The 14,446-nt window shown below is 42.5% G+C and overlaps 1 protein-coding gene across 1 annotated transcript in view; it reads right to left on the bottom strand.

Moving 5' to 3' along the window:
- CRMP1 (collapsin response mediator protein 1) overlaps positions 1 to 14,446 on the bottom strand; it is a 33,943-nt gene that overhangs the window by 11,913 nt on the left and 7,584 nt on the right. The window contains exons 4-8 of the mRNA XM_010141448.1: positions 9,549 to 9,610; positions 7,958 to 8,038; positions 4,626 to 4,694; positions 2,554 to 2,674; positions 1,330 to 1,486 (exon numbers count right to left, since the gene is read on the bottom strand). Of these exons, the coding sequence (XP_010139750.1) occupies positions 1,330 to 1,486; positions 2,554 to 2,674; positions 4,626 to 4,694; positions 7,958 to 8,038; positions 9,549 to 9,610 (490 nt within the window). The remainder of the gene's footprint in view (positions 1 to 1,329; positions 1,487 to 2,553; positions 2,675 to 4,625; positions 4,695 to 7,957; positions 8,039 to 9,548; positions 9,611 to 14,446) is intronic.

Here is a 14,446-nt window from a genome sequence, read left to right as displayed (position 1 = left end):
AGCAGGAAACATTTTCTGAAGACCAGTGGGTCACTTTTAGCGTTCAGATTCTGCTGCTCTGTGTAAAGTATTGGAAACCCTAGGAAAGGGAGGCAGCAGTTGAGATGAGTGACACCACATGGTGTTAAATGAGGTTTCGAATGGTAAGTTGAGTTCCTCACTCCAGCACTAGCAATCTGTCCTAGTGGGACTTCAGCTGTGAATTTCTGTATCATTTCAAAGCAGATGGTCTTTTGACCCACTGTTGGATACAGGCAGGAAATACTTTCAGGGATGGGTTTATGGTCTGAGTTGTTGGCAAGGGATTCCTGATGTCTTCTTTTCTAAATGAGAAAGACCTTCTCCCTCTGCTGTCCACATTGTTTTCATCTCTCTAGTAATAACCCTCTCCTTGACATCCTGAAGACTGTCAGCTCATATCCTTGTCAAATGATGGCCTCCAGTCACCAGCCTGTCTCCACCTCAGTCCCCAACAGTCTCCTTTGTAATCCTCTCTGGCCTCTTTCTGCTGCCTGACACACCTTCTCTATATGTACCACTTATCTTTGCTAAAGGGCAGCTTCTCTTCCAGCTTGAGGACCCTGGAACCTATAAAGACACAACACAAGCTAAAAGTAAAAACAAGGCTGCAAGAACTAAACACAAGTAAACTTACGTGATTTTTGTCCACCTCAGATGCAGGCAAACTACCAAGTCAGAGGTTTTCAATACCGAGGAGCTAAAATCACTGAACTCTGCTACAAACACTCACAATTTAGTTTAGGACAGCATAATTCTCAAAAGTGCTCACAGTTTACAGCCCTGCATCAGCTTTGACAAAAACTGCACCAGGAGTTTTCTCTGTTCTGGGGCAACCCTGATTTCAGGAGCTGTTCTTGCCAAGTACAACCAGGGGCTTAGAACTGAAACAATTCTCACAGATGGGGATCGATACACGAGGTTTTCGCTTGTGCTAGACAATGAGGATGCCATCCAATCATATATTAACAATTTGTCTGAGGAAAAGAGAGAACTAAGGGGAAAGCCAGTTTGAAGTCCTGGGCTAAAGACTATCTAGATGTACAACTAGGAATCACTTGGAAAGCAGAAAGAAAAAGAATTAATTCCTGAATAGTCACCAGCTGCTTCTCTGTCACGCTAACCAGGAGCTGGAGAGTCCATGCCTGCTCACCTGACTCAGAGGTTATGTCTCTGGTTTTCTACAGTCCCTTCTTTGTTGTTTCGTGTATGAGACTGGTCTAAAGGGAACTTAACTGATCCCCAGATGCTTCTTCCCATTTGGCTTTTGCACTTGCCTGATTATCAGCCTGTAAAAATTGAAGATCTTACCATGCTAAGAGCGAATTTAAGTGATCTGGAGTGGTAGGATCAGGGCTTAGAGGTGGTGAGGTCACAAAAGCTGCAGCCTTGGCCCAGTTTTTGCTCCAGTAATGTGTCCCATCTGTCCCCAAGCTGGCAGTGATTGGCTCTCCAAAAACAAGGGGACCTTGTGGAAAGCAAAGATATACAGGAACTGATTACAATCTCTCGTCAGCACATTATACTGCTTGCTGCATGAGGCCATATATAATTTATGCATTGCTACACGGTCAGCGTAGCTCCCAGAAAATTAAGCAGCCCTGGTTTGTCTGAATCATAGAAAAAAAATTAATCAGGAGACTCTCTGCGCTACACATGCTTTTGATCACCATATTTACAAAGCTTCCTTTCTAATCCAGAAGGAGACAGTTCAGATCTGGTTTTAATTTAATTTTCTGGTTTTAATCACAGTCATGTTCTCTACGCTGCTCTGCTTTGGAGCGCGTTTAGGTGGAGGATGGGCTCCAGCAGACAGATGCCTTTTTACTACTCCCAGGTTGGGCGCAGCACCAGCAGATAGCAGCATATGGTCCTCAGCACCATACTCTAAGTCTCCAAAAATACAAATATCAAGATGATATTTTGCTCTTTGGGTCTTCCATATTGCTCAAATGCTTTGTAGCACCAACCAGCAGAACAGCCTTGACTCACATAAGCAGCTTCAAAAGTGGCTTCCTCCAGGATCACAAGTCCCTTTTGGGTGATTTGTAAGCTGGATACCTCCATAGCCCCAGCAAGCAGTGTTGACCCACAGGTGTCCCCACTGCATATCTGGCAGGGTGATCATCAGGCACCTCTAACAGCAGGTTCACTGCCCAAGACATCCCTCAAAGGGTAATACCCTGAAATACCCTCAAAAGGCACAGAGGATGTGCTAGACCCTGTTAGGAGTAAAATATCTCCCTCCCACAAACAGAAATACAGCAGTCTAATGGAAAAGTAAAAGGGAAGACAGGATAAAAATCTTAATCTTTAAGGGGACGGTTTGTGGGGAGAGTTTCTCAATGCAAAACTGTAGAAGGATTTCCTTTCATCTTTCCCAGCCATAAGTATTAAGGGTCTGTGATGGTGTTACCATTACTTGATAATGTCTCCTATGCCTTCTGAGTTTGGTCAAGATGTACAGGGTTTTCCACTGAGCTTCTATTAAAAAAAAAAATAAAAGAGTTTGGGGAAGAAAAGAAAGTCTTTTACCTTTCTTTCTGGCCAGTGCAATGATATCAGCTGCGCTCTTGCTCATCACCTTGGTGATGTACACTGGGCAGTTTATTCGGCTGGCAATGGTGATGGCACGGAAAACTGCTTCTGCTTCAAGCTAAGGAAAACAAGCAGGAAAAATTTAACTACAAAAACAGACTGAAGAAAAAATAAACTGGAGGACTGAGCCATTTTTCTCACTGTTTAGCAGCAACTCTTCATGGGTTAATTCATAGAGAGAGACACAATGCTGTGAAACAGGGAGCTAACCCAACCTCAGACACTTCACATTACGAGTAACCACAGCGAGGATGTACTCGCCAATGGGGTACAGCTGACCTGGCACAAACGCAGCTCCCTGGCTCCCTACACCCCAGGAAAGGTCACCTCTAAGCAGTTGATGAGACTCCTCCTTACCTCCCTCCCACCTTTCTGCTTCAGACTTCTGTGTGGCATTTGGAAGAAGAAGAAAGCAAGGAAACATTGTCCCAGCTCAGAGACAACCGTGGCAGCTTACCCTATGCAATCTTTACATAAGGATAAGATGACAGTGAATGTAAAGTATTCTCAAACACCAACTTCAGCACTATGGACTGAATTTAGCTCATAATCCGTAAAAGCCTTTGAAGCATTGCCCAGTAAGTTCCCCTCTGTCAGCACGCGTAAAGGCAAACTCCTCCCAGGGAGCCATCTGGGACATAAGCACACAGAGCAGTCATCTTTGTAGAAGCAGTGTTTTCCAGTGGCTCTGGGGACGCCCTTCCCCAGTCCTCAGTTTTATATCTCCTTCCCAGATGGACTCACAGTATCAGGATTTTAATACCTAAAACTCTGTTGTGACTAAAAATATTGACTCAACGGTACAGAAATTTCCCTCCAAGAGTTGGAGGTCCTTCCAAAACCACATGGCTTAATTCTTCACCATTTTATAAAACATTTTTTCTTAAATCCGACTGTCCCTTCAGGTTGTCCTAGGACTTTTATCACAACACTTGCTCTAGAAGCCCCAAACGCACCCACAGAAGACCAGGGAAGGAGATACAACCTCTGTACCTCAGCACTGGGGCTGAGGTGGTCACATGCATGGTCAGAAAGATGCAAAATTCCTTTCTGGAAACTGTGAATGCAGATTTTCCTTAGGCCCTTGCTCTCATGAAAAGGAAACAACTCCATTCTTTTACAATAAGAAAGCTAAACAGCAAAATGAAAAAGTACATAAACAGTTCAATAGAAGAATGCAACCAATTAAGCTGATTCCTTTTGCCTTGGGGAGAGGTTACATAAAGATCTGAAAACCACAACAATCTCTTCAAGTTTAGCCTCAAATCCCCAGGACCTTGTCTCTTTAGTCTTCAAGGAAAGCAGTCACTTCCCACTACCGCCCTCCGTTATTCCATTAGTGCCTCCACCTTGTCCTCTCATTAAAGAAATCCTTTCCAGATGCCTGAGATGATCCATGCCAGAGCCTGGTTTTAATTATAAGAGAGTTGCAGAAAATGAGCTGCCTCGCAGCATGTTTCCATTCTCACATGTTTGCATTTCTACAGCCTGCATTTCTATTACAAATGTATCTGCTGGCATAAACGTAGATTAGTATGTGGGCATATATGCAGGCATCTTACAGGAGGTTTTCAGCCAAAGCATTTTAATGAATGCAAATACTCCAAAACCTAATCCACAAACCGCACTGCTGATGTTTACCCTGATAACCCATTTGTTTGTCATCACAAATCAATCACAAGGGTCACACTCAAAAAACATGCACGCCCATGCTCAGAGGCAGCAGGAGCTGCAAGTCCTCAGTGTACAAGAACACGCTCATCTCCACACCAAGGGAATGCACCTGCTGCAGCAGCAGAAGGGTGTTTCAGGCAAACAAGGTGAAGGGGCTTTTCAAGCCCCTTCAAGACTTTTCAAGGCTTTGGATAATACTGGAAGAGGCTGTGGGAAGCAGATTGTTGCCTTCCCCCATGCACCCATCTATCATCTACACATAGAGAAGCCGAGCTCTGACAATACATGCTTGACAAAATTTTTCCACAAATGACAAAATGAGTGAAGTCTCTTACCTCCTCAGGTCTGCTCAGGGCATGTCCCTCAGGTCCAGTGATTCCCATCTCCAGAATACGCTTTTGTTCCTGTAACATAAGAGATAAACTCTGACAACTGCTCCAGGATGAAACCCTTGCACCAGGCATCCTCTGGAGGATTGTTAACAGCCATATAGTCTGACTGCCCCTTTTCGGTCTGTGTAATTGCAGCTGCATAAGCGTGCTGCTGGGGGAGGAGGACTGAAAACACTGGCTCTAAACTGCCCCCATGCCACCCTGGTGTCTGCTCCAGACAGCCAGCACAGATTTCAAGGGAAGATTTGTCTCTGCAGTGTGATAGAGCGTATTCATGCCTTGAGCCATTGGGCTGCACCATCCAAAGTCTTTGTTCTCCAGAAAGTCTTATTTGACACCAAGACACCAAGCCAGGGAACAAGCTTCAAGCAATATATTAAAAAGTAATTATGGATATTTCCAGCCTGTGATTCTTTCTTTCCTTGCACAAGTTCCTCTCTAGCTGCAATCCATGAAGACTGCTACCTTCCAAACTTTTAGTACTGCTGACACTTCAACAAATAGTCTTGTCTTTGGCATCCAGTTTTCTGTAACATTTTTTTCCTACAGAGTGAATCACTAAAATTATGTTTTCAAGAAAGCAAAACAGTGCCCTCTAGTTGCCAGGGCACTGTGTCCACACCAAAAAGCCCATCTTGGGACCATAGAAGGGTTGTCAGGAAAAAACCTGTGCTACCCAGCTTCACAGCAGGGAGATAATTTTTTTTTAAATAGACAGAAAGCTGCACACATCTTTTACTTTAAGATCAAGCAGTGATATTGAAATAAATTCCGCTTTTTGCAGAAAATGGTAGCCAGCCACTTCTGATCTGAGGTTGGTCCAGGTCTTTCGGCAGAGCAGAATGGGGTGTACCTCCCACTGGCGTACCTCCAGCCCTGGCCTCCCTGCCCACAGCTCTCTAATGAGCCAAGTTCAACAAATGTAATGACTCTGCGATACAGACAAATGTCCCCTAGAGACCAGGATGAAGTTACTGAACATACTTTACTGTGTCATCCAATAAATATTTGATCCCAGTGCCCCAAGGGTGAAAAGCTCACACATTATCAACATACACCAGCAAAACCTGAGCAAGTCAATTGTCACATATACTTTTGGCTTCACTGCAATCAATCAAGGCTGAAGAGGCATTAATAGGAATGTGTTCATCTGACTATATAACTAAAAATATTTTGGTTAGAAAATCATAATGTTTCATAGGTATTCTTAAAAATAACTGTTCTAAATCATTAATTTAACAGTTCTGAATAGCACCAGTGAAAGACTTCAGCTAATTACAACACAACAGAAAATAGTTACAACCACATAAAGAAAGAGCAAGATGGCAAAGAATGACTACACGAAGTAGGATACATTTGCATCTTGAAGTCAGAAAATCAGATCATATGATAAAATTACCCACTGTAAGAAGATTTGCTAGTACTCATAAGCTAGAGTATTTGTTTGATAAGATCAAATTCTTATTTTCACAGAGGATAGGACTGAAAAACCTTCCTGCAGGCAGCTTTCTTTTCACTATCCAAATAATCCTTCTAAATAAAAGACTGATTTATGAGACATGACAATGGTGAAGAAATATGTTGATGTATAACATAATTCACATTTCTTTACTACTTCCTCTTCTCCTAATAATTTCTCTTTCCTGTATGTTCATACTCCATGGCTGTATATTAGAGCTGATCAAAGAAAAATGTAACTGAAACAGATTTCCATCAGAAATGCAATTCTACGAGTGCACCTTGATTTTAATGGGGAAGGTATTGAAACATCATGGGTACCATTTCTTTTGTTTCATTTTGCCATTCCTACAGTGGTATTGACTTGTTATGATTCTTATTATTCATTTTCATTCTAGTGGATATTTTATGTTGCATTAAAACTATAAATTATGTATCTTGGTAGTTTTAAATCATGCTAAGTTTCACGGGAAATCAGCTTTTTTTTCCCCCTCTTGAATCCAAATAAGGTTTTCACCTGCTTTCAGTGGGGGAAGGACACAACTGCAGTGTATGTGTCTTCTGACTCCTCACTAGTAAACCCTGAGCCCAGGGGTTATTTTGGCCAAATTTCAAAGGAAAAGGGAAAGAAGGCTCTCAAAGCAGGTAAATTCTTACCAGGGACATAAAGGAGAGAACCCCACAGAGGAAAAAACAACAAAATAAACCCACATGGGCAAGAGCCCTTAGACACTGCCCAACCACTCACACATTCACTTGAGGTTCTCCCTTAACAGGAGACAGGGTGGCTTCCCTAGTCCTGATGTTAAAGACAACTTGTTTTTAGCCACTGTATTTCTCTGTCAGCTCTGCAGACTAGTCCTTAGCAGGTAAGCCAGCAGATAAAGAGCTCAGCAGATAAATCAGTTGGCTCCCTCACAGCCTCATGGACCCCAGAAGGGCTCTATGCACATACACAAGGGATCAGAGGAGGGAGACGTAACAAATTTATCTGCCACAAATGTATAGAGTCATAATAACACACACCCAAGCCCACCTATTCCGTTTTATAGGAGAATCCTGGCCTCTGAAAGACCACTAGGAGATTTCTGACTGACTGCTGTCCTTGGGGTACACCCCTTTTCATGAGCTACGGCACAGATCAGAGCTACAGCACACTCCACTGCGAGGACAGTACCTATGTGGGGAACCTGACCTGACCTGCAAAGACCTCACTGGGTGTCCGGGACATTTTTATGGAACATACTGAATTCGAGCCCAGTTTCCTGGTTCTGAGAGGCATCTTCAAAGAGCATGGCTTACACTTCAATGCACTTTTCTGAAATGTTTAGAAGATTATGGTGGTTTCTTATTCTCAAACTTCAGAGACTTATAAGAATATTCTCAAAAATAAATAGGTCTGAGAGCTTCACCACCCACTCCAAACTAATTATGCTGTGTATGCTGAGAGCTGCAACAACAGGCACTAGCACAAAGCTTCCCAGTTCCACTCAAAATCTCTCAGCAAGGCTCTGCGTTGTTCTGCTTTGCTTGTTTCTGCCAGATTCAGAAGAGATCTTCCTTCTGCTCCCCTCATCCAATCCTTATCTGCGGCCAAGGCAAGGAGCTGTCTGCATCAGCACTCTACCTCATGGATGCTCTGCCAAAGCATGCAAAAAAAGCCTCCATCCTCTCATCCCAGGCTTTTACCAGCGGTGTGTAGAGCATGAGGCTCAATTAAGTCACTTACCAGGTAGTTCACTTCTTCCCAGCCAGGGTTTTACTTCTCCTGTGTCTTATTTTCTCACAAAGTGAAGCAAAAATGACAGTTCACTCACCTGAGCTATCAAGTCTCCATTTTCAGCATGGACCAGGATAACAGCCCCAAGACTTTTTAGAAAGGTAAAGGCTTCATAAAGCTGCAGGCAGGACAAAGAAAGAAACACTGCTGAATAAGGGAGAGGCATTACTTAACACTCAGACCTCTCTGTTCTCCTCAGTTTTGCACTTTCTATGCTGGTAATCATCTATGTCAATAGCAAATCATCTCCCTTTTCCACTCTCTGCTTTCTACACAAAGCCCGAGCTCCACTGCTTGGTATGGACTGACCCACCCCCTTACACACCACCCAGCCCTAGGACAAGCTTCTGCCCTTCTGCAGACCTCAACACAGGGTCAAAAGTGCCCGGCAGGGTTGCATCTCCCATGGACTTACTGCCTCCCCCAGCCCCTGGGAGTGCAGGGCTACCTCTTCAAGCCCATCCACACAGGCCTGGGTTTAGTGATGAGCCTCTTTTCCATAGTTTTAGCAAACGTATATGGAACTATTCCCAAGGACTACAGACACTTTTAGTACAGCTAGAACACCTCCTTTCTGAAGTGCAGGCATTTTGCACCATCATCTTAGAGCAGGTAGCGTTTCACCAACATCTTCAGTCTGCAATTATAAGCTGCAATGTTGTCTATAAAATATCCTTTTTTTTATTGCTTTCTAATATTCAACACCCATCCAGTTTTCAAACACAGATCAAATATTGAAGGCATGGTTTCTTCAGTGTCCATTTTTGCACTACAGTATGTCAGCTACCATTGAATGGGTCGGAATACACAACTGGTATCACACACACTTAAACAAGATAACAGGCATTAGTCTGGCCACACATTAAACACTTTGATTTCTCTTGGCAGTTCCAACAGGGAGCTGAATTTAACAGGCACCACCTCTCAGGGAATATTTATATATTATTATGACTAAAATTCCAATTAAACCCACATGTATTGGAGGTGTAACATTTAAGAGACCGAGAGCTATAGCTCCAGGAATAAGTAAGAGAGAAACATTTTCTCAACTGAATAAGCAAATGTTATTATTACTAACTGATGCCATTGTCCATTTACAATGACCTGATAAAATGAATGGGAAGGCTGAAGAGTCTGGAATCTGTAATGAGCTCTAGACAAACTAGCTCTTTGTTATCACCAGTGCTAATGAGAAAAGGCCACCTCCCCCAAAGAACAACTCTACTTAGCTGTTTGCAGCAACCAAAAAACTCTTGAAACCTCCAAACTGCCACTGCCTTGAGTGTTTCATCTTTTCCTTCCTCTCTGACCTAGAGTTCTTATAAGGGAATGGCAAAATAAAGTGAGGGCAAAATCCTGAGCAGTGGTGAGTGGTTGCAGCATTGGGAGAAACCAGACAATCTCTGCAGAAAGCAAAATGTCATAACTTGAAGGAACACATCCAGGTGTTCAACACTGCTCAGCACTGACCCTCCTCCAGAGAGAACTCCCACAACGCACATTTGCCCCAGTGGCACCCAGGTCACTGAGAACATTTCTCTGGAATGCAACCTCAGCCACTCCTCAAGTGCTGGGAGATGACAGAAGAGAGGACAGATCACAGCAATTAAAAGCATTCGGAGCAATACCTGGCTGTCGGACATTTGGTAGAGATCTTTGTAGGCCATGTAGACTTGAAAAGAGTTCACACCTGTTCCAAGACAAAATTGTAAGTGGATTCTTAAATTGTATTTGAATGAAAACTTCAGGAAAAAAAAGACATAGAGTATGTCTGGACTAGGCTTTTCACCAGTGACTGCCAGAAACAAAGCATGGCTCCACAGCTGCATTACGGCTGCCAGGACTAGGAGCCTGAATGCCCTTTTCTCTGGGGGAATTTATTGGACTCTGTGGATTGCCTGTGTTCAGCCCTGGAGCAATCCAGCCACCACCGCAAATGAGATTGTGTGTAGCCAAATCACAGACAAGCAATGGGCTAAAGCAAGCATGTAAATTTTGTGAAGTTTAAACAAACTTCTGTAAAAAAAACAGTATTCTGTGAATCACTGGTTTTCTTTTCAGCTTTCTTTAGCTGATCAGGAAAACATTTCAGCTTGACCTGGAACTGTTCTTTTTAATAGATAAACTTCTAGTTCAGTTTCCCCAATGTGCTGAGAAGCTGTAGGAACAGCGTATCTGGATTTACATACTGACTCTCTTACCCAGAGCACCCAGCTCAGCTGGTAGCAGACACTGGGAAGGAGTGGAAACCAGTTACAAGGGCAGCTGACCGTACATCTCCTTCCACCTTCCAAAGACAGAAGGGTTCATGTAGGCAGTCATACAAAACCATGGAAGATGACTGCTCCAAATTTTAGAATTCAGTAAGAAATGCTACTGTTGTCAGTTCCCAAGAACCAGCTGTATTCAAACTCCTGCAAGTTTTGCTAATTATTTCAAAAATTTGATAATTTACACATATTCTAATGTGTAATGAGTAATTCTATTTACTCATATTCTAATGAAATGGGAATTCTAAACATCTGTTCATGTTTTCTGTACGTATGAATTGATATTAGTTTATAACTTTTCTTACTCTTCAGCCTGCTGGCAACATCCTCAGTTTGGTAGAGGAACTAATCTCTACCAAAGCTTAAAAGAAAAGTAAATTCTAAGCTGTCTAAGCTGCATATGCTGCACTTCAAAATAGCTGTCATGAAAACAGTGCTTCCTGGGGCAAGAGGAAAAAGAAAGAGATTCCATTCATGATACTCATGTTGGCTACGCCGAATGAATAAGGCTCTCTGATGAAGATACAACTCCTTCATGAGACTAGAAGGCACAGATATATCCTCAGGCAGAGGGTATGGCTGTTCATGCCTACACGAAGAATTTATTTATTCACAAGACTAAAATACCCCAGGATACATATAGGATAAAACCTTGAACTGATCCCTGGTATTATGTCTTCCTGCTTCATCCAGGCAGCTCAGAGACAAATACAAAGCGGGAGCTGGCCCCGCCTTGCTGACTTCCACGCTGACCAAAACCAGCCTGGTCTGCAGAGCCAGCCCGTCAGCCCGCAAGCCCATCCTTTTTTCCTATTTTCCTATTTCTGAAGTTCCCAGAAAACACACGTGGGCTTTACTAACTGTAATCCCTCAGCCTATTTGTCACTGCACACTCACAATGCACTTAGTATGGCCCTGCTTTAAAACATTGATCTTGACTACGCCTTCCCTGGGGCCAATGCTTACAGTCTCATGCCTGCAGCACTATCTCCCCTCTGACTGACACATCTGTCTGACCTGCCTTGGAGGAAAGCTGTTTCTCTTCACAAACCCAAACAGGGTCTCAGATGTCAGCTACACCTGGGAGCCACCTTTCTGCATGGGTAACTACGCACACATGAAGCAATGAGAGACGTATCAAGGCTGGTCCAAGTCACGCCAACTAGCATCAGTGATGGCACGTGACTGAACTCTCTCGTAGACGTTTCTCTGTAAGCAGACTGCTGGGTCACTATTGCTCTCCCTTATCCACTAGGATCTAGCCAAAAGTAATTAATTTAATCACAAACCCACAGGAGATAAGGTAGCTTTCTCTGGGTACTATGGCTGGAAGACATACGTTGACCCAAGTAATATAAATTCTATTATTTTTTCTTTTATTGCCTTTGTACCTTCTTAAGCCCTTTTCTGACCTTGGTAAAATGACTGTAAGTTTTGTTCCCACTCAGATTAATGTTCTCCCTGCAGTCAATGGGAGTAAAAGGGATCCCAGCAGGGATCTCACCACGGGATCTTGAGCCTGTCCCTTACATCTCCCACAGTGCAGAAGCAGAGTTCTCCCATCTAATTGCAAATCCACGCCCTCAGGTACCACATCAGATACACACGGAGTGGAAGGGCATCTCATGGGCTGCCTTTACAGCTAACAGGAGAGATGGTTTGAACCATCCTGCCTCGTAAAGAAAGTACCTTTACAAAATACCAAGATGATATAACACTAATTTACATACACGGTTATCCTAGATTACACTCCTTCCCTAATGCCCTAGTCTGGTGTCTCCATCTACTCATTGGAAATAAATGGCTTTTCAAAATTCCTGGTCCATGGCCTACTGACCTTAATGCTTAAGTTTGTTACATACAACATTCTTCTTAATGCCCCGCTTTCTCTCGCACCAGGAGTACTCACCAGGATCCTCTCTAAAGTTCAGACAGTGCTACAGTTTTTCTTGAGCAGTGACAAAGTGCAGTAGTTAAAGGAACCAGTGAGGCCTCTGTCAGCACATTTCAGGCTGTTGTTTCTTTGCATATACTGGAAAAGCCCTGTCTCAGATTGATGAAATGCTACAAGCCTGAGTCTTCATACAGCGTTTGGTTCTACAAAATCTCCAGCCCCTCCAAAGCCTGTGTCTCCTTAAATTACCTTTGTATTGATTTAAAACTGATTAATTGTTCAATTATACCTCATGACAAGGCACCTCAACAGCAGCTCTGTGAGCTCCTCTGTTATTCATGCTGAGATTGTATTAGACACACGCAGCACTGAAACGCGATTAGCTGAGCCTTATTAGTCGGCCAGCTCACCCAACAGACAATCAGCCGAGAACAAATTCAATCCAGATTTGCAGCTGATGAAAAACAGTGTCACTCCATTCACATTAAGTCTGTTTGCACCAGGGGGCTCAAATGTTTCCAATTATCAGCAGATATTATCCATTAATTTGAAAGCCCTTGCCAAGCTGAAATATTTCCTATTGTGCATGTGCTTTCATACTCGCCCTTACCTTGTGTCTCCTAACACATGTGAGTAATTTCCATTGACTGCCTGAGACATGCTGCAGCATCTGTGAGAACAAAGGCAACCTCCTAATGCTATCACCACCAAAGAGGCCAACAAGGGCCCCACCATACGTCCTCGTTCAGGAACCGATGAACAGATTCCTACTTCCCCAGAAAGGCACGCCAAGTTTATATCAAAAACTCCCATTTTGACTATTAACTGTCTGCACCAGGCTTTTAATGTAAGCCCTCAGGCAAATTTGGAAGTGCTGAGCCATCTGTGATTTGGGAGCTCTGGAAAATAGTATCTAACCTTTGACACAAGGCACGGGATACTTGTCTGAAAGTACAGTCAGCTAATGCACAGCAGTGTATCCATGTTAACGCTGATAGCAGGGAAATAGCACAGATTTGGCACCATCAGTGTTGACAGATGTCATCACCTTGTAAAAATCACCTATATTATAAAGACCTATGTAAGATCAGCTGCAGTTTCTCTAAATTATGCGTAACCTTGCTGATTGAAGGGTTTTGTTGCCTAAAATCTGGTTATACAGCATCTGTACTGCTAGCATGCTGCAATACAGGATAAATTCCTCTACGCAACCACACCTCCACAGTAGCTCAGTGAACAACTGCTCACTCAAAAATAGGATTTTGTTTCTTTTTTATACTCTGATATATACATTATACACATTTTATATACTTTGAGATATACTTTGGTATATATATATTTCTTTAAAAAGATAATTTTTCAGATCTAAGTCATTACTAGCATTACACTTACAAAGGATGCCCCATACACCTATTACTTAGACTTCCCAACGCAAGGGTCATTCTGATTTACCCATGGTAAGTAAATACCATGAAGGTCCAGAAAATATTTCCTAATTAATATCCATATGTTTTCAAGGAAAGTATCAAGTGAAAAATATGTTTCCAGACAAAAAAATCCATGCTGTTAGACAAAATTTTAAGGAACGAAATCAAAATTACTATTTTCTAAAGGCTAGATTCAATTGCACACACATATCTATCTGGTGCCACCAAGGTACCCTCCATATATGAAACTGCCACGCTGAGCTGGCATGTATGGAAAAGGATTTATGAGAGGTTTTATCTATGCTATTCTGGAGTCCAGGCAGGGTAAACTACAGCATCTCACATGATACTAGACCTGTTAATTGAATTGAATCAAGCCCGTAAGTGTCTTACACAGATTCCTAAATAAGTGACCTGGTTTTTCTACGTCCTGTAACAAAGAGTTTTCTAGTAACTTCAGGGAAAGCCACTAGAGATCAAGCACTTGAGAAAATCAGGACATTTTTGCAATATTAGGTACCTAAGTTTAGCATCACTTTTTTCTAATAACTCAAACCTATTTAAAAATATAGGCATGTTTTATAAAAAAAATCTAGTCTTGCAAGTAAATTATGGTAAGCCATTGCCGAGAAATGGCAATAGCCTGTGATGACCATTTCTCAGTCAGATGTGTCCTTCATACTCGGGCTTGAGGCAGCTAAATGGGCAGATTCCAGTCTAGTTAAAATCTGAACTGCTACCTTTAAATGTTTCACTCTGTCCACTCATGAAATAGAACATCTAAGGTGACTGGGCTGATTAACCTAAATGCTGATCTCTGAGTTTTATCTTAAAATAAAACCTAAGTATGCAATATCTGTGCCTATTTCCACATGTAAAAGCAAGGATAAAGTGATAATATTTTTATGTGACATCTTAATTTTCCATGCCTGTAT

Source organism: Buceros rhinoceros, unplaced genomic scaffold (genome assembly GCF_000710305.1).
Source record: "Buceros rhinoceros silvestris isolate BGI_N320 unplaced genomic scaffold, ASM71030v1 scaffold8358, whole genome shotgun sequence".
Taxonomy (NCBI): Eukaryota; Metazoa; Chordata; class Aves; order Bucerotiformes; family Bucerotidae; genus Buceros; species Buceros rhinoceros.
The sequence above is the reverse complement of the archived record's forward strand: the minus strand, read 5'-3'. Positions and strand labels throughout refer to the sequence as shown.